The 26496-nt window shown below is 34.9% G+C and overlaps 1 protein-coding gene across 2 annotated transcripts in view; it reads left to right on the top strand.

The window, feature by feature from the left end:
* The first annotated feature begins 766 nt into the window (after positions 1 to 766).
* Positions 767 to 26496, top strand: part of LOC149786567 (beta-parvin-like) — a 161534-nt gene continuing 135804 nt past the window's right edge. For both annotated transcript variants that reach the window (XM_089977079.1, XM_089977078.1), the window contains exons 1-6: positions 767 to 895; positions 10699 to 10788; positions 12154 to 12224; positions 16028 to 16130; positions 19257 to 19403; positions 25339 to 25454. In XM_089977079.1, the coding sequence (XP_089833205.1) occupies positions 790 to 895; positions 10699 to 10788; positions 12154 to 12224; positions 16028 to 16130; positions 19257 to 19403; positions 25339 to 25454 (633 nt within the window). In that variant the 5' untranslated portion in view covers positions 767 to 789. The remainder of the gene's footprint in view (positions 896 to 10698; positions 10789 to 12153; positions 12225 to 16027; positions 16131 to 19256; positions 19404 to 25338; positions 25455 to 26496) is intronic.

The raw sequence follows: 26496 nt of genomic DNA, 5'->3' as shown, positions 1-26496 counted from the left end.
ACACAAAGTGCAATCCCTAGACTCAACACCAAAAAGTTTGATAATACTAACATAATTTTTTTCTTCTAAATACGAATACAGATATCATTATCATACAGGTTAGAAAATTTTAACTCATATTCTGCGGAGATCAGACACCCATCGCCTTGCCTGTCAGCACCGACTCCTACACCGTATCGACAAAAACACATCACCCAAAAAGTTGTATATGGATCCGTGGCTAGCAGAGACACCAACATGTCGACCTAGTAATTAATTCTAATCTGTACACAGCTATTACTGATTCCTGAAATACACAAATCTTAGCATGTATGCAATAACGGGTGGGGAAAAGAAGAAAAAAAATCTAAATCAGCCATGGAAAGAACGCCTCCTCTTGGTGTGGCCTTTATACATAGTCATATGGTTATATGGTTCTGCTAATCGGAATACTTCGTTCAGATCGGTTCTGGGAGAGGGTTTGGTTCTTTCGAGGCCTGGTGCTCACGATCATCGGCGGTTGGCGGATACTCGCTATTTATTGGTTCCTGTTATATCATTATACCAGTCTAATGTTTCTTTGTGTTCGCTTAAACGTTTTACCCTTCAAATATAGTTCCTACAATACCGGATCTAAGTTCACCATTGTTGCCCTTGTAACGATAAAACATCAACATATTATTACTAATAAAGCAAATAAAAAAAATGTATTCATTATTTTTGCAAATCTTTATTTAATATGAGGTAAATTGTTTGCAACTGTAATCGCTTTACTGTCATCACCGGTGCGAAATCGATGGAATGTGAAAAATGGCAACTTCTCCAAATACATCGACTTTAGGGACTCCAAGAAAGAAAGAAGAGTCTTTTCTGGAGAAAATTGGAACGTTGGGAAGGAAGAAGAAAGTTAAAGAAGGTTTTCATTTTGTACAATACATATAAAATGTTTTTCATTGCAAAGAATGCATAAATGCTTATAAGTTTTGAACTTTTTCCATATTTGGGCAAGTTGTCTTGTTTACTATTAACAGTTGGGGGAGTGGAAGAGGGGTACTTTTAGCAAAAGGGACACTTGTTGAAGGAAGGGGAGTGTGAACACTTGTCATTCTGTCTGAAGTACAAATCATGCAGGTCATGTGGTCCTTCAGATATTTGTGTTTATTACTAAAGAACGAGGCTGTGTATAATTAAAGTAACACAGGTCATGTAGGCATTCAACACCGATTATTTCAGTAATGGGTGTCATATTTTTAGAATTTGATTCTACATACCATTAAGTGGCAAGTATTCACTTCATTTAGATTCTTATACATCCACATTCCTTTGGAAGGTCATTATTTAGAGTAATTAGACGCTCTGAAAAGTGCATACAGCAAAATCAAAGTTCAAGTATGTAGACAATTTTGGACGAAATGAACCTTAAGGTGTGATCAGTTACAATCTAGATTGAATGTCATGTGCTGTTATGTCACAATGAACACTACACATCTCGATAAACAAATTTGTATTACCCTATATGGTGATGATTACACTCAAAGTGCTCTTTTCGTGACCCAAGTTTAGTAAATGGCCACCATTACAATGCTGTCAGGCATTTCTGCGCACTTAAGGTATCCATCTCCAATATTGAAGCAAAATGAATCCTAAATTTGACCGATTGACAAAAATAAAATGCTGCAATGCTTACCATTTGAAAAGAGGCAATTGTCACCAGTATATTCTGTTAAAAATAATATTAATTTTGGACACATGGGATACCACCCCTGTGTTTTCATGACTCACTATTTATGTCTGACTTTTCTGAGCATAGCTTTGAAAAGATGTAATGTTTATCTATTGGGTTATAGAAATTAAATATATTAATTTGGACTGTCTGTCAGCAGTTCAGTCGTGTAATTGGGTCAGGTTTATGGTTAGTTTTACAAAATTAAACATAATGATGCCAATAAATGACAAGAGATATTAAGCAAAGTAAACCGATCCTGTAAAATAATTAGTAAAGTTCAACATTTTATAAAAAATAATCTATTATGTGGAAGAGAAACAACAACGAATAGGATGTAATGTGTTTACATCTTGTTTATGGGGAAAATTACTCAGAATTTTGAAACAGACTCTATGCTGGGGAATTTTTTGAGAATCCCGTTCTAGCAGCAAGTTGACACGTTGGCTAGCAGATGATTTTGTATGTGTTGGATAACGTCTCGCAAAATTAGAAACTTGGATTAAGATTAAGATTCAGAATTTTTTTTAGGTATACATTTCCATCTTTTATATTAGGTATTCATTTGTATGATAATAAAAGATACATAGTAAATAGGATTTTCTGGGTTACAGGTTTAAGAAGGTTATGGAGTGTCATTTAGAAATCACATTTTCATATGCATTTCAAACCAAAATATGGGATATATTTTTGTACACTTTATGAATATAACTTTTCTTAATTAAAGTATGATCATTCTTTCTTGATACAAAATAGATCTTTTTACCCAAAATAATATGTGATCCAATGTATTGTTGCACATAATTACCCGACGCGCAGAATTTGCTGACATGGTGGTATAAAAGACTGTAAAGATCGATTATTTTAGTCAGAAAGTTTCTTGATGACAGTTAAGGTGCAGATCGTTCAAAAATCGGGATTGAATAGACTTTGGTTAAAGAAAAGTGTTAGATTTTAAAAGAACAATTTATATTTAATTTAAAATGAGTACATGAACATACATGACCCATGTGACTTGTACTATAGCATGTTCCAAGATCAACTAACATCAGAACAAGAAGTGAAATTTTCAGGAATATCTCACACACTTGGCAACCTATATTGATGCTTTTCTACAAAAAGAAATATTGCTTTAGTAGGACTTTACTTTCATTGCTGTCTTTTTTCTAATAAATTCTTACAAGCATATGGATGTGATTTCAAGTTCATTGACCTACAGTTCAGTTGGCTGAAATGCAATGGAAGCGGGGAATGCCAAAATTGGATTAAGTTGAATTATGTTTCTTTAACAAAACCAATACAAATATACTAATATTGAAGAAAGTGTTTGGCTAGTTTTCTTTCATTCAAGATACTTATCATCCTTTTAATCGATCTCAGCATTCTCTACATTGACAATACACTTGTCTTTAGCAGGATCAAAATATTAAATAGAGTAGGAATTGATGTTCATGGGTCTGTATGGACAAAATTCATATTCTTGTGATGGCCGCTATGTAGCTCATTACACATATGAAATATGTTGAGATCATCACTATGCAGGCTGTATGTATATATATATATATATATATATATATATATATATATATATATATATATATATATATATATATTGAACCTGCAGTCATCAGCTTTTACACACTTAAGTACTTATCTTTGCAAATGCCTTTTCAGAGGGGCCCCCGAGTGGCCGAGTGGTCTAAAGTGCTCACTGTTACGGATCACTGCCATCTCACCTCTGCGTGAGTTCGAGTCTCAGGCTCAGCTAATGTTGGTATGTGGGAAAGCCTGCCAGTAGCTTCTTGTGGGTCGGTGATTCTTCCCGGGGTTTTCCAGGGTTCTTCCTCCACCAATTATATTGGCCGCCATGTATAGCCTACCTTGTGCTGAAAAATGGCATTAAACCCTACAACAACAACAAAAAGCCTTTTCAGAAATATATTCCACTCAAATTGATGCTCCCAATTTCGTTTCTAACATAAATTCCTTTAGTAAAGCGTGCATCCAAAATGTTGATAAAACTTTCTCTCATATTATTCATGGCATGATTTCAGTGGGTGCATCGGTTCATTTCAGTTGAGCCACAGGAAGTTTCAGACTTTTTCAAGTTTAGCTTAGAAGTTTAAACCTTGAGTTTTTGCTTCAAGATATATTTATATTGTTTATAAGTACTTCTTTATTTATTTTTTGACACCTTTTACGTCATTAACATGTTAAATTTACTGTTTCCATGAAACTATAATAAGGCTGAATTATTGACTTTCATTATTATTGGCATAATAAGTATTTTAATTAAAAAATATTTAATATCATATAATTATATCTATTTTAATGATTTGTTTCTGTCATCATTATGCTTGTAACATTTTTACTTGGAGTTCTTGGTATGTTCATTTAAAAATTGTTCATCTATATTTAGATAAATAGACTGCATGATAAGTATGTTTTTATTTATATTTTTACATTTGACCAACTTAACAGAGGAAAAATAGAGAAAGAATTATGGTCAAAATGAAAAGAGCAAGAAATAAACAAGCAAACTAAAATGGCTAATCACATAAATTATTATTTTTTACTAAAATAAAGGTCCGTTTTAGCTGTACTCTTATAGCAAGATTTGATCATTTGGGAGAAGAGATAATTTACTTCCTTGAAAAGTAAGGCTCGAGGATAATTGGTCAACATGAAATTCAGCAAGTACTTGCTTTTCTTCTATTTTGAGTGACCTTTATTGAATGCAAAATTATCCATTTTCTATCAGGTAATTCAATTTTGTGTACACAATGAGTGGTCTTGTTAACATGCAACTTGGCAGTAAGAAGTGGAAATAAAAGATTCTCAAATATTATGCACTGAATAGTATTAGCATTATTATTATTGATAGTATCATTATTATTATTGATAGTATTAGCATTATTATTATTGATAGTATTAGCATTATTATTATTGATAGTATTAGCATTATTATTATTGATAGTATCAGCATTATTATTATTGATAGTATTAGCATTATTATTATGAATAGTATCATTATTATTATTAATAGTATCATTATTATTATTGATAGTATTAGCATTATTATTATTAATAGTATCATTATTATTATTAATAGTATCATTATTATTATTAATAGTATCATTATTATTATTAATAGTATCATTATTATTATTAACAGTATCATTATTATTATTAACAATATCATTATTATTATTTTGCTTGTATTTTTATTAGTAGTTGTAGCCTTCTATCAAAATGCATGTATTTTATTTAGCTATTTAGCAACAAAAAATTAATAAAGTTAGAAGTTAAGCAGAAGTTACTAATTGACCAACTACCTGTGAATGTGAAACACAGGACTGACTTTTTGTTAGGCCAGCTATATAATTAGGCATGAAAACAGGTGTTCACACATCATTCAGTTGATGGACTGGGCAATTGCTAAAACTCAAAAGATCACAGGCCTGCTACTTAGTCTGATTTCCAGATTTTCCCCCTAAATCCAGATTTTTAAAAATGTCACATTTTTTTTCAAATAACTTTTGATGCACAATGGCTCTACAGAAACAACAGTGATGCAGAGATTCTATTGGAATACACGACAGTTATAATGTGAAAATTTAAAAAATTTTCATATTCATTTTTTATGCTGGCATTTAGAGTTAATTGAAGTAACACTAAGTCACTAAATATCAACATAAATGATGAAAATGGAACAAATGATAAATTTTCATTGTATGACTGTAGCATACATTTTTACATTAAGTAAATAGCTTAAGACAGCAAAGATTTCAGTTCCTTTTTAAAGTTTTTGTAAATACATGTATATGTTTGAAAACAATGATCCTGATTTTTGTCTCCAAATCCTAATTTTTGTTCTTCCTTTGGTATCCTATTTTCATCTCACTCACCATGGCAGGTCTGTGATCAGAATACAATAGGATTTTTGCAAGACCTTTAATGATTAGGGAAAAAAAAGAGGCTTCCCAGGGCTGTTGTTTGTACCACATAAACTGTAAGGGATATCAATCATGCAGTGCATCTCTGTTCTGAGATTTGTTTTCCATGAGACATAGGTTTAATTCAGCTATAAGTAGTGTTATGAGTTTGTGCTCTTAAAATAAAAGACAGAAAAGAGTGAAGATAACAATCTTTGTAAAATTAAACAAATAACTTATTTCCCTACAACACAAAGTGAAAAATGAGAGAAAAGAACTTACGGTAATGTGAATTAAATCCAAAAGTAATCCAAGAATTAAAGACACAAGCCCAAGCAATAAAAAGTCCTGAATGAAACTTGGTTTAAGTCCCAAAGAAATTGAAAATTGAAGGCGATGAAGTGTCTGTTATAGCTTACAGAGTACTGATGTGTCAACAGTCTCTTGTTGAACCGCAGAAATATTATTCCAGGTTTGAACTCAGTATAAATTCCAGTGAATGTCTTTATCCAAGAATTTTTCAGAGCATTTTCTAAAAACAACCACTACCTAATGGAAAATAACCTTCTAGTATGGTCAAATGAGTTTTGTTTTCTTACTACACAATAACCTATAAAATTCACGTGGGAATCTCCAAAACCCTGACCCTGATCAACATATTTACTTCTTGTTTACCAGAATAATAATTTGGTTAATAAGCTCATACACATAGAATATAATGAAGCTATTTTTAGTTGTATACATAAATGAAATAAAAAAGATTTTTAAAATATCAATTGGGTCAAGCAGAAACGAACTCAATTTTGGACAAGGTGAAGTCCCGCAAACAATGTTACATTATAATAACATGTGATGAAATAATAAAAAAAATTGTAAACTAACAGGCAAATAATTAAATTAAATATACATAACACTACAGCTTTCCAAATTTTATATCAACATCTCTTTTAATTCTTGGATTTTGTACAAGATGCTGTATCTCTTCAGGAATTTCTCCAACCATCCATTCAGTGTTTTGAAAGATTATTTGGATATCCCTAACTCTGTAGCAAAAATTTAGTGCTTTTTACTTTAATAATGGTCCTGATGCATTGATTATGTGGGACATAGCGTCCTGGAAATATTTCCAGCATTGTTCATTAATCTCATCATTTGGTGTGATTGTGCATGATCACTTATATATCAAATTAACTTTGTTCACTGTTCACAAAATTGGCCATAATAGCTCACTTATACTTAATAATTCCATGGATATAAGTCCCATTTCTGCTGAAACTACACAACTACTTTTTTCACTCTTCAGCAAACAAAGTGCTTAGATCCTCTCTTGTAAGCAAAAATACTGCCTTGCATTCAAAGCTGACACGTTGACTCCTTTGAATTTGACTGACACTGACTGGAGTACAGTAATTAGAATCGAGATGTGAAATGTTTCAACAGTGATTCACATGATGTGCCTTTATCTAAACAATGCCTTGCAAATCAGTCAAGAGAAATTTGCATACTTGGAGTCCTTTCTGCTGATCCACCAGTGATCACTTAGAGCAGGGGGAAACCATGTTTGGTTTGGATACATGCAGATGGCAGGTTACCATTACGTACAGTACAGTTATATGGGAAATTTTCAGGGAGAAATTAGAGTAGCCATTGTGGCTGCATACAGGTGACTGTTAGGACAGATTTGACTATACTGTATATATCCAACAATATATCCAGCAACCAGATTCCTTTGACCCTCAACTATACTGATAAAAACTGCCTCGCTTTTGATATTTGACACCTTTTTACACTGTCAGCATGACTGGAGTTTAGTCAGAGTTTCCTCTGAACCTTGCCACCCCATTTTTGATATTTGGACATTGATGTTGGGGTGTAGACCCCAACATCAATGTCCAAATATCAAAAATGGGGTGGCAAGGGCCAGAGGAAACTTGAACTAGACTGAAGTTATGAGTAAAAGTGAGATAAGAAATGATTCATCTGATATCCTTAACTAAACAATGCCTTCCTCTTGAAGCCAAAATTAAGTTTGCATAGACTGAAAGGTCAATGTAGATATGCTCTAATGACTGCTTAAGGCAGGGAGACACCTGGCTGCTGACCATAAAAGGCAAGTGACCTTTACATACAAGACATTTATCTAGAAAATGGGGTGGGGGTGGGGGTAGAATGACCATTATTGATTGCTGAATAAAGGTGACCATTATGACACTTTTGACTGTATATTCAAGGTTGTCCCCACCCGTCACTACAAGGGAATGGAACCGAACTCCAAAACTGTTGTGTGCATCTGCATACCAGCCCTAGTCACATTCCAAAGTTTGAAATCTTAGTTGCAAATGGTACAAGAGAAGTTGAATAACATTAAACACATCCATACAGGATAACATCATTCTCACACATCCATACAGGATAACATTATTCTCACACATCCATACAGGGTAACATCATTCTCACACATCCATGCAGGATAGCACTACTTACATCTATACAGGATAACATTATTCTCACACATCCATGCAGGATAACATTACTCACATCCATACAGGATAACATTATTCTCACACATCCATGCAGGATAACATTACTCACATCCATACAGGATAACATCATTCTCACACATCCATACAGGATAACATTATTCTCACACATCCATACAGGATAACATCATTTTCACACATCCATGCAGGATAGCACTACTTACATCCATACAGGATAACATTATTCTCACACATCCACACAGAATAACATTATTCACACACATCCATACAGGATAACATTACTCAAAAACATCCATGCAGGATAATGTTCACCACCATTTATTTGTAAAGCATGAGGATAATAAATTTTGTTGCTGTAAATAACAGGCACTAACAGAAACCACCAATATTTCCTGGAAAAGGAACCATTACCAATATAAGATTTTCTTTACCATTATCCAGCAGGCTGATAAAAATAAAGAGACTCCTTTCTCATTTTAGGTTGCTCCCTGTGACCCTCAATACTACTTAATATGTGCCTCTTCATACTACAGGGTTCTTCATTATGCATGAATTGCCATCAGAATATGGAAATTTTCTGTGTGGACAGATAAACCAAAAAACAGGTGTAAACAATTATCACAGATGCATTTAATATCCAGTATTTGCCAGAAATCACCTAGTTAATGTTCTAAAAAAATAGTAACTAATTTCAGGCTTAATTTCATACAAAAATAGCCCAAAGGATTGTTACACTATTTAATTGTGCACTATTATATAAAAAAAAAGTAGTTCATATATTCAGCTGAAAGTTAAATTTGTTGACAGATATTTCTACCTGTATTTTCAATAAAACATAGGATGATTACGTGTATTTTATGTTCTAGCAAGAGCCTAAATTGCAAAATTGGGTCAGCTGTTTTACATTATGAAAGCTCAATGTTATTTGTTTGAGAAACTATTTAGAGATGGATGAAAATATTAATTAAAACAGGTAAATGATGGATGAAAACTGAAATTAAATGAGTACTGACAAAGGTTAAATGAGAGTAAAATCTGGAACAGGAGATTCACAAGTGCTTACTTTTTCTGGTAAGCTAAATAATCAAACATAAATAATTCTAATGGAAATAAATTTGGTTACCACTTGGATAGTTTTTTTTCCAGACTATGTGATGCTCACACACTGAGAAAAGTCTCTGGATAGCAATTCTGAGGTGTGAAAACAAAAATAACTGAAACCCAGTTTGTTCAATTTATAATTGTTATATGAGATATTATAATGCAACCAACAAGGTGTTTATTAACAATTTGTTATGACTCTGTGGTTGTAAATAACTAACAGAAAAAGCAAACCCATTAAGTTTAGTAAAATTCAACGAAGTATTTATTCCCCTAGAATACCAATGAACATATCAATAAATAATTCCTCTCAAATTATAACTGAACATAACTTAAATGTGATTCAACAAAGACTGATAATAAAATAGGAATGAATAATTATTTACTTACTCTTCTTTATATACTGACTCTCACCTATTTTATGTCACAACAAAATGGACTTGGATAAGCTCAGTCAGGTATGTATTTTAGTAAGCAACCTGACAGAAGAGATAATATAGACCATAGAATTTCCACGGAAAAAAAAAATGTTGTGAACAAAAATCAAAGAAAGGTCAAGCACACAATACAAATTAAATATATATAACAAATTTGAAAAATATTTTGTGGTACATCGATTTAAAATACTAATGGCTTTTTCAGTTATATATATATATATCTATCTATCTATATATATATATATATATATATATATGGGTAACAGGTTAATTCATCATGTATAGTAAGATATCACATGATTCAGAAGAATAGAAGCTTAATATTTCTACCGTCATTATTATATAATGCGTCACTTTATACCCCAAATATGGTTTAGGGAAGGGCAGGTAAAGCCTCTTAACTTCGATATATGATGCAAACTTTTCACAGTTAGCTCATGGTTTGAAAGTTGGCTCCTTCCTAAAATTCAAATCTGAGTTAATCTAACCCAATTATACAAATCAATTTATTAATTAATTGGACTTAGTAAGAATGTTAACAATAGACCAATGCATTGTTGATTTATGTGGAGTATTATTTCTATTGAAACTATTATAACATTTGATAGTTAAATAACAATTCATTGCAGTCCTGATTTTAAAATTGGGACTTTCATCGTTTTGGAGTCTGGACTCCACATTTTGAAGTCCTTGTGAGGACCCTGCACTGTGTTTATTTTGAACTTCATTTGCCATTGATTATTCCTGGTATTTTTTTCTAATGAAACAAAATCCAAAAATTTTAGCTGTCTGAGAAATTTTAATAGGCATTATTCTTAGATGTGCCTTTTCACCTGTCCTCTCTAGAAGTTCACAATTCTTGACAAAGCAGTGACAGAAAATATATGATTAGAAGTGATCTTTTTAGTTAATTGTGATTTTATTCCAGTTTACATGTAAAAAAAATTCATCTGGTTTCTATTTACTCTTGAGGTAATTATTTTTCATTTGGATTCATTACTGACTGTATCACTATTTTTCAGCCATTGAACTGCAAGAAGAAGGAAAGAATGCCATTGAATCTCCCACCAGTCCAACGCTTCCCAATGTTGGTCCTGAGGGATACCTTCTGGGTTTGTAGATTATAGCTTCAGTTGAATTAGCTACTTAAACATTAAGTCATGTTCAGTTTAGGAGAAAAAAAATTGCACAAGAAATATGCAGTCAAATTAGGTCCTAAGAAAACAACACAATAATTATACAGAACAAAAAAACATTTAATGTCAGAACAGAGTCTATGTTGTTTGCAACTTCACCTGATATATAAACTGGTATATCATTTACTCTGTCCAAAAGTCAATAATTATAAATGTAATCAAAATTGTCAGAAGTAATCATAATTTGATCAAATCAGTTTAAAGTAATTGATCCCAGGTCTCATTATCACACAGTGTCTCAATTATTTATTTTTTTCATCTTGAAAATGAAATAGATCTTTATTTTTGACCAAAAATTTAATTAAATAAATATTTTGTCATTTGGTTAAAACCAAATAAGAAAACTATGTTCTCATTAGCATTAAACAGGTTAAAATAAACTATTTTCCCATTAGTTTTAACCAAAACAACAATTGGCTACTAATGTTTCCTAGATGGTTAATAAGTCTTATGAAATAATAAGTTTTGGATATTACATTTTTTTTTCTTTGTCCATTGTAAAAAGGTAGTCATTATAACCAACAGTATTTGGATTATTGGCATTATGATTGCTACTACTGTAAATCTTCTAGTATGAACCTAGAATGAAATTTAAAAATTATGCTGTTGGTCATAATAAGCTTTATTGATTGATCTTGTTTGTGTCACATTCTGGGCCATTTTTAAGAGTATGGACCAGTCATAAACATGCTGCTAGTATTGTCATACACACACATTCATTTAAATGAGACAGTACTATAGCAGTTATCCATTTTCTCAGTATGGCCATCTTTTCATCTCTTCATCAGGCTGTACACTACTGTTTACATGATTGCTATTTGATTCCATTTATTAGATAATAATTGTCGAATTGAGATATTAGTCATTTCATGGCTTGCTTAGAACACTGTGGTGAAGCCTTTTTAACTGTCCTCATGAAGGTCATTTTGTTTTGTAAGTTTCCTTGAGATTGAATGTTCATAGTACCTGTAAAATTGTTTGAAAAGTTGTAATTAGAAGTACATGTCCTATTAGTTAGACAAAGGTACCTATTGATTTTTGGATCAAAAGTCAACGTAACTAAGACTTAATATCTTAAGTTCTTTTACCTTGACCAAATTTCATAAATGACTTTTATCTATGACAGGGAATATGCCTATTGATCTCAGATTCAAAAAGTCAGGTATCTGAAAATATATAAAAGGATTTTACATAAAGAAGTACAATGATACTATTTACCAGAAGATAAGCATATACTTTGCTGTCTATAGTATACTCTTGTTACCTTTTTACATGTTTCAGATGAGAATGAGGAGCGGTCAATGATAGAGCCACAGTCCCGGGATGACCCAAAGGTCAAAGAACTAATTAAGGTAATGCAGTTAAATACTAATTTTCTTGACACCAAGAGACCATGATTCTGTCCAGAAAATCAGTTGTCCAGATAATCAGGGGTAGTTTGTGTATTCTGCAGGCAGCACCTTTGCAGCATTTAGCACAGTAAAATTCAAAAGGATGGAAATAAACATTTGCAGCATTTTGTTAAAAGATGCGCAAAATAAGTCATCCCTACTATTAGGCAAGTCCACTAAGTCCTGTCAGAACATGCAGCAAGCTTTTCATCAAGCAAAACAGCTCTAAGCATGGGAATCTCACAGAATTAAAGAATATTTAACCTAATGGTGCTGAATACTTAACTATAGTAGTGATACAAATGCAGGTACTATATGCTTTATTTAGAAGCTATTGAATTGATATCATTGATGATAGCAGCCTGTACTCTAAGTTGTCATACAGCCTGTGTAGTTGGGAGTACCACTATGGTCCATCCCTGAACTAAAATTTTAAATAGCCTGTGTAGTGGGGAATGTCACTATGGCCCATCACCCATCTTAGATTTCAAATAGCCTATGTCATCAAGTCACTTCAATACAAGCTTGGAGTTGATGGGAGATTATTCATCAACTTTCTGGCAGGTCAGTCATATAGGGACATGTATAACTGGTTTTTCCATTTTACCATGCAGCTGAACATCCAGCTGGCCTATTCAGCAGCCCATTCTGGTGATACATACCAGGTTGCCCAGTCATCAGTCCAGCCAGATGATCTGATGTTGGCGTATGCAGTGAATAGGTACCATATTCCGCCAAGGGATGATGGCATTTCTTCTTACAAGTTGTTGGGAATTTATATGTGGACATGAATGAGGATAGTATATACAATGGGACAGTGTTGATCATTTATCTAACTCTAATCCCATGATGGAGCAGACAGAGTTAGCTTAAATGGGTGGTTGAGGAGATTTATCAGATATTGTTACCCTCAGAGAGACAATGACTGCTGTCCACAAATCAGGACTGTAAGGTCAAGGCTTCTATAGACATCAGGGATGAGGACAAACACACCTCCTTCCGTTTGACACCACAGCTAGCAAAGATTAAGGAAATCTCAGACCATCTGTAGGACATAATCTGGAGCCTAGGGAATTCCAAGGTCTTATTTTCGGCGAGCCATTTGCCTGTGTACTTTTCTTCATGCTTATACCACACACACACAAACACTTACAATGTTAACATTTTGCCAGGTAAGAACATTGCGACATTGAACTCGCGGATATATGAGGTTGATTCACACAATTTCCAAACTTATAGGAACATGATGGCCATGTTATCAATGCTCAACTTTATGTCCTTAACTATTTTTCATGTTGCTGAAAAATTGGACAATGAGTTTGCATGGTATTTGGTTTGCCACTGTTGTCACCATTATATCAAGGATGTCTAACAGCAAGCAGCACAAGAGTTATCAATTACAGCTGTCCTTAACTCCTCCTCTGGTTTTCAACCACAAAGGAAAGATGATTTTACTCAAAAGGAGAGAAGGCCGAATGCAACTCAAAATGAGCAGTTTCGAACACAACTTAATTTCAGGTGGTAATAGTCCCTTCAGTTTTGAGGCAGTATCATAAAGGGACAGGAAACTAAGTTTCTCCTTCCATAAGCCCCAACAACAGCCATCAATGCCTTCCAACTCCAACCAACCACCAAAATTGCTGTGTGACTGTTTCATTTTCAGCAGGCTTGGTTCAATCTTATTCCACAAAAGAGTTGGGTGATCCAGATTTTTTCAGAAGGGCTTTAGATTTCTTTTTCTTTTATCAAATCCCCTGGAGATTTCAACCAATCCTGAGTAGGCAGAAATTCTAACAAAGGAGATCAGCTCCTTGCTTTCCAAGCAAGTGGTGGAGAATGGACTTAACTGGGTTTTGTTCCAGCTTTTTCTGCTTCCAAAAACCAATGGAAAACCTGAGCTGATGAGAGACTTCAATAGAAATAGTAAAGTTAGTATTAAAAATGGAAATTGCATGGTCCATAACATTCACTGCAAAAAAGAATGAGTTTGCAAGCAGTCTTAATCTGACTGACATATATTTCCATATTCTTATTCATTCAGCTTAAGGTTCCATTTTTAGTGTTCCATGAAACAATACATCATTCATGCGCTCAGCCCATGCTCATTTACAAAGGCATTGACTTTATTGTCACCTTGCTCAGGTCAGCCTCATCAACAGCAACTGCAGCCTACCTAGACATCCTTTAAAAGTATAGTAAGTTTGAATTTATTGCAGAACTTGAACAACCTTCTCCTCCTTTTCTCCCAGCTTGGAGAAGTCAGTTCTCACCTCATCCCAGCTTTCTGTCCATCTCTGTATGGAATGTTCTTTACTGACGTCAATCTTGTTCATCTCCCTCCCATTCACAGTGCATGGATTATTGAGCTTTCAGGGTTGAGCTCTTAAAAGAGTGGATTTCCAAGACAGAGTTTTTTCAGCTATTCACCTTACTCATTGTATTGGTGAACTTGATCCTTCATGATTACCTCATCATGTGTCCTCAGCCGGTAACACTTCTGGCTCTTTCCAGTCATGTTGATCATTGAGTGGTCATCTCCACCTGGATAAAACAGTTATTATGTCCACCATGATCAAACAATTCCTGTATCAGTGGTTACACCAACAATGGCTTATGCTAGTTCGTACACCCACTTCACCAAAGTCAGTGGCATCTTGGGGTCAGACAAGAGGGCTTTTTTCACATCAGCCTTCTGGATAAAAAGGCTGTAACCAATGAATATCATTATGTTAGACAACTATATGGTGGTGACGTAGCTCCTTAAACAGAGGGAGACCATATTACCCATCCTTGACATCATTTTCCTGGACTTTCTAAAGATTATAGTCCAAATCAGACACATTCTGAGCAGGCTCAGTGCCATTGCCAATTCTTTTGTCATGAAGGGACCAGACTCTTAAAGCCAAGTGGTTCCTTCATCCATTTCTTCTTTCATAAGATTTGAACCCTTTTGGGACATCCAGTGATAGATTTCTTTCTGGCAAGATGGAACCACAAAAACAAATCTTCATCTCTACAGTCCAGAACCCAAAGGCTTGTCCCATAGATGCTCTGGCATTTAGTAGGTTGATTTTGAGGCTTTGCCGTCCCTTCTGATACCATGAGTAATCCAAAAAAAGAGGAGCCGCACCTACAGAGTGGTTCTGTTAGATGGGACAAACTTGTGTGAACAATTAGCATTAGCCTCCACCAGAAAAATCTCAGCCATTCCTAACCAGCTCAGGTAACCCGTTCATCCCTGCCCAAACAGACTCCTTCAAAACATTTGAGGAAAGCCTTGTGCTGAAAGGATTTTTTGGTCCTTCGGTAATGAAAAGGATGTGGCTGATTTTCAGGGGAATAGAAAGCAATAGCGTTATCCATTTGCAGGGCATCATAAAACAAAGGGAAGAAACTCTTTAAAATTGCAAGCAATAAATTTACATGCAAGTATAAAAGTTCATACAAAATTGTATCTAATTCGTATGTTGTGGCATATGTATCGTAAAAATAAGTGCAATACAATAAATTTTAATGCCATAACACTTTATTACATTTAGTGTATGTGTATCTGACACAATATGTAGGTGATGATAAGGTAAATGATAACACCATTGAAAGAAAATATTCCTGATAATTGCTACTGTATTGTTAGTGTTTAGAAATTGTCTTCATCATGCATGAATTAATGTGAGCATAACATGGAATTTCACAGTATTCTTTTGAAGATCATAACCTTGTTAAGTTGTAGATTTTAAGTTTTATTCTGTTGGAATTTCTCTCAGATGCTGCTGGACTGGATCAATGATGTGTTGGCAGAAGAGAGAATTATTGTCAAGGATGTGGAAGAGGATTTATTTGATGGGCAGATTCTGCAAAAACTAATTGGTAATGCATTTACTTTGTATATAAGTTTTTAAGTTCATTTCCTGCAGCTATCTTGTGCAGGGTCACTGTATTCATAGTCTGTGGAATCCTAATGAATGCCCTCCATACCTGTTTGCTAAAAATGTCTGGAGGGTGAATCATCATTGGCGTAAGCTATAGCATCAATTTGTGTAAAAATAATAGCAGACAATTAAAATACAACTGAGCTGGAAGCACAGACTTCCATTCTTAGCAAATCATTTATGCACTCTTTTGTTATTTGTATGACAAATTATGTAGTGGTCTTTGGAACTGGTAAACCATCTGGCATGGACATTTATTGGATTTGATATTTAATATTTTAAGATGACTGCTTCGGTGGCCTAAGTGGTTAGAGTGTCCACCTCGGATATGGTTGGTTGCAGGTTTGAACCCTGGCCGAGTCATACCAAAGACTTATAAAAATGGTACTAACAGCTGTCCCACTAGGTGCTCAGCATTAAGAGGTTAGTGCTTGGACTGGTTGGTCTGGTGTCAGAATAATGTGACTGGTTGGGACATCATGCTACATGCCCCAGTGCTAGACATAACTGTAAACTACCACAGTGCAGACATCATAGCGATATGACTGAATTTTTTAAAAAGCTACATTAAAAATCTAAATCACACCCACCCACCCACCTCTAAGAGCATCATATATACATATATATATATATATATATATATATATATATATATATATATATATATATATATATATATATATATATATGATCTTATATAAGTGCTCATCTCTTGTGAAATTAGACTAGATGAAATCCTATTGTTTCTGAACCTTGGAAGAGAGAAGATGGAAATTGTTCAACAGGTTTTGTAAATTCATTTAAGTGAACTAAAATATAAGATTCCTTTTATCAGATGACAAAAAAATACTGATTTCATAAAATCACATGGATTGTAGAACAAATTGCATGGAGTGTAGAACAGTGTAATGACTTTAAAGTATATTTGGTACCACTACCTGATTTCATAAAATCATATGGCATGTAGAACAGTGTAATGACTCGAAAGTATATATTTAACCAATACCTGATTTAATAAAATCAGATGGAGTGTAGAAAAGTGTAATGAATAAAAAGTATATGGGGTACCAATAACTGTCTTAATAAAATCACATAGAGTGTAGAACAGTGTAATGACTTTAAATTTATTTGGTACAAGTACCTGATATCATAAAATCACATGTAGTGTAGAAGAGTGTAATGACTCTAAAGTTTATCTGGATATTATGCCTTTGTGTTATATATCATATTGTTGCCACAAAATGTCAGAACGTGATGTTATAAATGTGTGTTATCACAAAATTCAATATTTGTCTTTGAAATGTGATATCATTGGTGTTAAGTGAATTTTAAACAAACTAATTGAATTCTAACAAGTACAGTAAATTAAGTTTAACCTGAACTTAAGATAGCAGCAAAATTAAAAATGTCAGTACAGTGACTCTTAGAAAACACCACCTTGACAAAAGAAAATACATTGCCAGTACTGTAACCATTCATTCAGGTTCCAGGTGTTATTCTTTACCTTTGTTTATTGAGAATAATAGATGATTGTAAATATGAACCAATATACTTAACCCCATATATAGTCAGTTTTTGAAAGTTTGACCATATTCTGTTTTAAAGTTTTTAAATATCTTAAACCATACATCATTGTGCGTTTCACAGTGAGAATTATAGAACCCATAATAAAGTTTGTGTGGAATATGTGATGCTTGTATGAGCTGGAGGGTGGGATTTTCCTACCCTACATTTATATTTATCATTGTTGATTGCTTTTGGTTGCTGTTTATACTCTGGTCGAAATCTGCTATTTAAAGTAAATGGGTCGTATTCTCCACTCACCAAAATGGAGGTCGCGGATTTCGTTAGTAATTACTCGAGTTTTCATGATTAGAATCACAAATATGAAAGCTTCAATAACTTAGGTAATGACTCTGATATCGATGTAGGCAGCAATTACTTTTTATAAATTATCGAATTCAGATGACTTAGTGATGTAAATGCAGACAAAGAACTTGTAAATTTTGAGTATAAGAAATAGCAGCTACGGTTGGTCACGCGACTTCACTGACTTGATGGTGAACAAATTCTCTCAAGATTTCAGATTACGTAAAAATTTCTTCCATGAAAAATAATTACACAGCTATAACGATCGGACTTTACTACTGTTAAACATAATATACACTGCACTGCTTAACAGTTAACAGGCAGGCCTATGTGTATGGATTGAATAGGTAACAGGTTTTCTGTTTATAGCGCACAGCAATGGGTAACTTTGCTACATGTGTATTGAAGAGCTAAAAAGCCATACACTCTTTTTAGAGACTGTGTAAGAGACTTTGACAACAAAAAGGGCAAAGTTAGAGTGCTCTTCTTTCATTACCAGAATTAACAGTAGATTCCACTGGTGAAAACATTTTTTTATTTGCTTGATAATGCTTCGAATAAACCTAACAGAGATTGTTAAGTATTGCTAACAAAAATAAAACTGAATTCAGATCCAGGCTCAGTAACCCAGCACTTAGTGCTCTACTAGTGTGCATAGCAATCATAGTCTCAGCTGGTACAAAGTGTTTTGAAATGCAATACAAGAGTCTGTTGCTTTTTAAAACTCAAAGTGTTCTATACGAAAACTTGAAGCAGTAATTGATGTTAAAACTCCAGAGGGATAACTAAATCATTTTGTACATATGCATATTGAATTTTTATCATGTTATATTTGGATTACTCTTTTTCTGCTTGGATTACTCTTTTTGTCCACTTGGATTAAACTTTTTCCTAGCCAAGGGTTGGCATGTATGCTCTTATTCCTACATCAGAAAACACGGGTTACAAGCAAAATGGCACACACTCGTATATTGTGACACTCAGACATTAAAAGAACAAAGTATTCATTAAAATGTATGACTTGGTTTACCTGCCTAAATATGTATATTTTCAAGTGTGTTGCTAAATTAACTATTATTCTGATCTGTGTTCAATGTGAAGAGTACTGTTTCTATTTTTCAGTCTTTACAAATTGCATTAGAATTTTATATTCTCTGTATTACTCAAAGAATAGAAGTTTCGTCTGTATTTACAGAGAAATTGGCAAGCATTCGAATAGAGGTTCCAGAGGTGACACAGTCTGAGTTAGGACAAAAACAGAAGCTAACTGTGGTTCTTGACGTTATCAATCAAATACTTAACCTGCCTCACTCCTGGAATGGGCAGAAGTGGAGTGTTGACAGTAAGTCATATATTAATCTCTGCACAGATTCCAATAATGTCCTTTTTCTTTTGAATACATTTCTCCATTACAATAGCATTACTAATATAAGCCTGCTATCTCCCAAATCCAGCTCTACTAAGAGACAAAAATTTCTCTTCTGTTTGAAGCATATAGACATAGAGCAATAACTCTTGCCTGTTACCTCCCTTGTCAGCACTTGGTGTTGCCAGTTTTTGTTTTGCTTCCACATTTGGATTAATATTCGTTCTTAAACTGGTAAATATTTCTTGAAATTTTTCACTTTCTATGGTTTTATAAATTTTAGACAATATAGTATGCTTGCTCACCCAGTTAGTGATGGGTGTTTTAGTGACTTATTAACACACCGCATTGCTAATTTAAATATTTTTGTTGTGTTTTATTTAATCTTGTCATTTTCAGTGAAATCTGTCAATGAAGTGTAATAAATGCAACAAGTTCAAGGCTAAGGAAGACACGCACAAATCATGCCTTGCATGTACAGTATGTACTTTGTCATTACCGTGCAGTGTATGGTCTAAGAGTGTATGGACTATGGTTTTGTAAAAGTCTACCAAGGCAAAGAAAGATGGTGACAGTGATGCGAATTTTATATACCTACATGTAATTATGATACAGTTGGGGAGTGTACCAGTATTTTTAGACGGTCCATGTGGCATCAATTCCCACCACATGTTTGAGCAAGTCTAGCACAGGGAGTTTTTAACAGAGCCAACAAATTCATTGCATACTACTATAGTCTTGTCTGGTGCCTTCCACAATTGCCCATCCAGCCATCTCGATCAGGGGATGTTACTGAAACATTTGTCCGTCTCACCAGTCCTACAGCTTCATCTTCCCAAAATTATGGAGATCTTGATGATAGATCTGTCCGTCCTACCATGCTACAGCTATATATAATTACAAGTACCAAGATCTTAATGATAGATTTGTCCGTCGTACCATGCTACAGCTATATATAATTACAAATACCAAGATCTTAATGATAGATTTGTCCGTCGTACCGTGCTAGAGCTATATATAATTACAAGTACCAAGATCTTAGTGATAGATTTGTCTGTCCTACCATGCTAGAGCTATATATAATTACAAGTACCAAGATCTTAGTGATAGATCTGTCTGTCCTACCATGCTACAGCTATATATAATTACAAGTACCAAGATCTTAGTGATAGATCTGTCTGTCCTACCATGCTACAGATATATATAATTACAAGTACCAAGATCTTAGTGATAGATCTGTCTGTCCTACCATGCTACAGCTATATATAATTACAAGTACCAAGCTCTTAGTGATAGATCTGTCTGTCCTACCATGCTACAGCTATATATAATTACAAGTACCAAGCTCTTAGTGATAGATCTGTCTGTCCTACCATGCTACAGCTGTATATAATTACAAGTACCAAGCTCTTAGTGATAGATCTGTCTGTCCTACCATGCTACAGCTATATATAATTACAAGTACCAAGATCTTAGTGATAGATCTGTCTGTCCTACCATGCTACAGCTATATATAATTACAAGTACCAAGATCTTAGTGATAGATCTGTCTGTCCTACCATGCTACAGCTATATATAATTACAAGTACCAAGATCTTAGTGATAGATCTGTCTGTCCTACCATGCTACAGCTATATATAATTACAAGTACCAAGACACATTCCACTGTCTACCATACTGAACTCCTGGTGTTAGATAACAATTTAGCATGGGTTAACATATCTGCCCCAGTTTTTTAATAAAATGCATAAAAAATGTGTTTCTCGCCACATCAAGCAGGTTCAAAACATTATCTTCACGTCTTTGATGTTGGATTTGACCTAATTGGCAGTATTTGGACTGGCAAACAAATTTATCAACCAACACTCCTGGGAATCAACAGTCCAAATTGCTCAGGTGAGAAACAGCAGCTCATTATTCAATGGCAAATGCATTGACTGCCTCTTCCAATCCTGACTTTATATGTCGTTGATATGTGTTTTTACGCCATGGGCTAAAGCCTCATCATGTCTGGGTTTGAGGATGACTCCATTTGGCTCACCTTTGTTGTTTGCAGGCAAAATTGAAGAAGTTTGAAGGAGGCGTCTTAAGAACTGCCCCTCCAACTTGCTGTTCCACCTGTATCCTTGTTAAAAAAAAACAGCTGTCATTGCCACAATGGAGGGGCAATAGGTGAACCAAGCAAAAGGGATCTCTTACCTCTCAAGTACCTTTCGAATTTCAGCCTTACACCAGCAAAAGATCACTATCACAAACAAGGTACAATCATTTCTGTGTCAGTGGTGCAAACACAGTTGACTCATGACAGGAATTCTTCTGGAGAAGCCCCAACTGGAGCTGACATTATGTACAGATACCAGTACATATGGATAGGGAGCCCACTTGTTGCTGGACTTTGATATGGTCAACAACAAATGCCTCATCACATTAACTTTTTATCAGATAACTCTGTCGTGGTGACTTGTCTCCTCAAATGGTGACACTAGATCACTGGACCTATGTGTGCTGGTTTGGCATTTTTCTTTGTTGGTACTGCCAGTTTCAGATCAACTTGCAAATCAGACACATTCCTGGCAGACTTAATGCCCAGGCCTATGTTCTCCCCAAAAAGGATCAAGTTATCTGTACAGAATGGTACCTTTATCCAGTGGTTTTTCGTCTGATTTGTGCACTTTTGGAGTGTCTGATGATCGACCTTTTAACAAGAAGGTGGAACCACAAATAACCCATCTTTGTCTCATCAGTTGAAGCTTGGGCTGAGGATGCACTGTCAATTGTCAGTTGGGAGGTGTTATGGGCCTCTGCCTACCCCCTCCATGGCCTTAATATAAAAATAGTACAGAGAAAGATTTCAGAATTGCAAGATAATTTTGATAACCCATTTTCAGACGGGACATGTCCTGGGTAAACAATCTACTTTATCTATCAATAGACCTGCCCAGGAAGATTATGGCCAAACCAAATCTTCTCAAATGGCCACAGTCACTGGTATTCCTCCCCTGCCTGGAATGTTTTATATTTCGTGCCTGGCTCTTGTCAAGATAGCCTTGTGAGAGAAAGAATTTAGACCTTAAGTTGTTGAGAGAATCTGAAGAGCAGCAAGTTCATCCACTATTAGGATTTATAGATGAAAGTGACATGTTTTAAGGGATTGGTGTCAAGACATTAACATTTGTTTTAGAGCTTCAATCCCTCAGTTAGTTGACTGTTTTCTCTGGCTCTGCTTTTAAAGGCTACTGCTGCATGATATCTGGAACATTCAGACATCCTAGCAGAAGATATATTGGTCTTGATAAAGATCTGTCAGACCTACTAGCCAATTTAGATTTGAACAGAATACCCTGTTTTCAAAATGGAACCTGTCCTGGACTTTAAGATGGGTTAATACAGCTAAATCTGAGCCATTAACCTGAAACCTCACTGAAGCTGTTATCACACAAAACCTCACTGAAGCTATTATCACACAGTACCTCACTGAAGCTATTATCACACAAAACCTCACTAAAGCTGTTATCACACAAAACTTGTTCCCTGATAGCATTAGCTTTGGCATGCAGGGTGAGTGAGTTATGTTCCATTTCAGTTGACCCAAACTATCTTCAGTTCAGACCAGATGGTTCAGTAATCCTCAAGACACAACCAGGCTTTTTAGCCAAGTACTGGTTACAATCAGTTGGCAGTCAGAGAATTCATGCATTCCATTCTTGTCTACAGATAAGTAGTGAGCAGTGGCCATGCACAACTTGAAGCACACGAAAGACTTTCTCCCCATGAAGGCAGGAAAAGAGGATGCCACCTCACAAGCCCTGGCTTCATGGCTTAAATGGGTTATACAATCGATGTAGTCCAACATCTCAAAAGATCAAAGTTGCCTCCGTTTGAGTGATCTCTACAAGCCTCTTGTTTAAATGCTATGTTTTGATCTGAGACATTATAGAAGCTTTTGACTGAGTTTTTGTGTTATGGTTATAGCTTTGCAGGGACAATTTCTGAATTGACCACTCTAGTGGCATAAGTGGTTAGAGCATCTGCCTCGTATACATGAGACCACACGTTCTAACTCTGGCTGAATTATACAAAAGAATTATAAAAATGGTACTAGAAGCTGCCTTGCTTGGGTCTCAGTATTAATAGGTTAGTGTTAGGACTGGTCAAGATAATGTGACTGGGCGGGGCATGATGCCATATGTCTGCAACATGATGCCCCAGTGTTAGACATTGCTGTTAACTGTAACACTGCAGACATCATAGTGATATGACTCAGATTGTTAAAGCTATGTTAAAAATTTAAAACACAAACAGACATGCACAAAATCTCTTATCTTCGCTGGATTTGCCAGTGAATTTTGACAGTAAGAAGACTTGAATAATTGTCTTTTTAACCTGATAGAGCGGAAATGGATCATGTGACCACAGATCATACTGCTTTAGCAGAGAACATGTTATCATTCAAATAGGGAATCCAGTCTTTCTACCCTAGAAGGTAGGTAGGATGCTCATAGATCATACTGCTTTAGCAGAGAACATGTTATCATTCAAATAGGGAATCCAGTCTTTCTACCCTAGAAGGTAGGTAGGATGCTCAGCATTCCCTGTACCTGTTACCTATTTTCCTAATGTTAATGTGGTTGGGTAATGTACTCAAAGGAGAAAGCAAATTTTTTAATAGTAAATTATGTTTCTTCAAGAATACATACCCAATCAATTACTTTCAAGACCCTCACAACCACCCCATCGTGTGAGCGTCCTCGTTGATAGTTCGCTCAGCTTAAAACTTGCGACACCTAGCAGTTGCAGGAGAAGGTAATAGGCAAGAGTTACTGCCCTTAGTTTATAAGAGACAAAAGACGAATTTTCTTCCTTCAGTAGGGCAGGATTTGGGAGATAGCTGTTCATGTTATCAGGTAAGTACTCTCACTGAAACAGAATTTACTATAAAATTTGCGTTTTGGCACATTTCAGCTCATGAGGTTACGGCATTAGTCACAAACATAGCATTAATGTTCATCTGTCCTCTGACATTATGCAAGCCATGAGATAGAGGGCTGAGATGACTTTCTCTGTCTTAGACCTCAGATCTTTCCCCCCAAATTGCTCATTTTAACCTGGTGTGGTTAACCAGGTTAACTTCTCAGGCTGACTAGCACTGCTCAGTGACATAGCCACATGACTTGTTCTGCTCATTTTTGGGGGGGATGTGTGGATTATTTTAATTAGCCATGTGAAGTCACGACTCTAACCTATATATATCATAAGATTTAAAGCTGCTTTACATTCTCTAGAGGATTGAAGATGAGGCTTTCTCTAGTGTAAGGTGATGTAACTCCCTTCCCTCTTGCGTATTCTCCTCAGGTTCTTTGATCTGTTAACATATGTGAAGAAGAAACCAATTTTGAAGTGAAATATGTTTGATACTTATCTGATCATAATATAGTCATACCCTCCAAACTACCTACACAGTTGCATCTTAGTAATTGAGGGATGGGTAAAATTTGGTGCAATCCATTCTATCCAAGGTGAGATCATGCTCACTACTACATATGTGGGCAGATGACTTTTAGCTTTTTTAGTGCTAAGACAGGTGAGCAATCTCAGGCCCATTTGGGCCTCTTCATTATAGTCCTGCACAAGAACTTTTAATGTTTAATCAGTGGAATAGTTAAAATCTTTGGACAATTAAAATATCTTGCTTTCATGTTTGATTTTGAGTATATAAGAAAAGCCCATTACAAGTGTTCTCTCTTGCTTTCACTCTTTGGTATAAAGTGGGCATATTATATCCACGATATCATAATGTGAAGGGGTCATGGTACTAAGGGAACATTGTAGTTTGTAATTTCCTAAGATTTATGTGCACAGAAGTAAATATCATGTATGTTAATAATATATGTTTGTATTTCTTCTTCAACAGGTGTCCACTCTAAGAATCTAGTTGCAATTTTGCATCTCCTGGTTGCTCTGGCTCGACACTTCCGTGCACCAGTTAGGTTGCCTGAGAATGTTTTGGTCTATATTGTAGTAGTACAGGTAGGTTTTGGTCTATATTGTAGTAGTACAGGTAGGTTTTGGTGTATATTGTAGTAGTACAGGTAGGTTCTCTTCATTTCTCAGTTGTAAAACAGCATTGGGGGAAGAAATATAAAAAAAATTGGGGACACTTGTTTCCTGTGCAGTTTTCCAACTTATGTGTTATAATATTTCTGCTTTACCTTTTTTATTCCCATGTTCTCTATCTCTCTCTCTCTCTCTCTCTGTTTGATTATTTAATTTTGTGTAATTTGCTGTAAATTCTGGCTGATGAATGTTGAAACTTTACACTGAATTATACTGTCTTTAAGCACAAAAATAAGTGCATACATCCCTCATTACATTTAAATATAAGTGTTATAATTATTATCCAGATTAATCAAAACTTCAGTATACCAGTATCCCTTAACCCTTTAGCTACTACAGTTGTTGTGCAGTTTCACCACTGCTGAGTGCTATCATATCAGTTACTGAGACTACTGAGGCTGGTTGCTAGGCTTAATACTAGAGCATCATCAAGGCTGACTACAGAAACTGACAATAAAAACATGGTTACATTTATATTCATTATTTCATTAGTTTTTGCTGGATTTCAGTGAAATAAAAAACAGCTTACCTTGTATAGTGTCTGTTATTCATATATTTCCACTTTATGTTACAAAGTTGAGAGTGGTACCTCTCAAAACAGTCATTATCCACACATAAATGATGATGTATATTCCAAAATATGCCCACATCTTCATGATGCTGATTTCATATCATTTCAGCTTCAGGTCTTGCTTTTGGTCCCCCATTTTCATGACATAATCGTTTGTTTCTTTCCCAAGCTTTTCCACCAGACATTCAGGAAAAAACTTGAAGTAACAAAAATCATTCTTATTGCTTAGTCCAAGCTTGATTGTTGAACCAACATGAGAAATAAAATCATTTAACTTGAACACAGTGAGGTCATAACTCCATTGAGCAAGTGGGACTATGTCCACCTTGTCATCCGATTAAAAATCACTTGCATCTGGTGTTGAAATAGGACTAATATCAATAT

This window comes from Sinohyriopsis cumingii, chromosome 12, assembly GCF_028554795.1.
Source record: "Sinohyriopsis cumingii isolate HCF-2022 chromosome 12, ASM2855479v2, whole genome shotgun sequence".
Taxonomy (NCBI): Eukaryota; Metazoa; Mollusca; class Bivalvia; order Unionida; family Unionidae; genus Sinohyriopsis; species Sinohyriopsis cumingii.
Note: the sequence above shows the minus strand (reverse complement) of the source record. Positions and strands in the feature narration are given on the sequence as shown.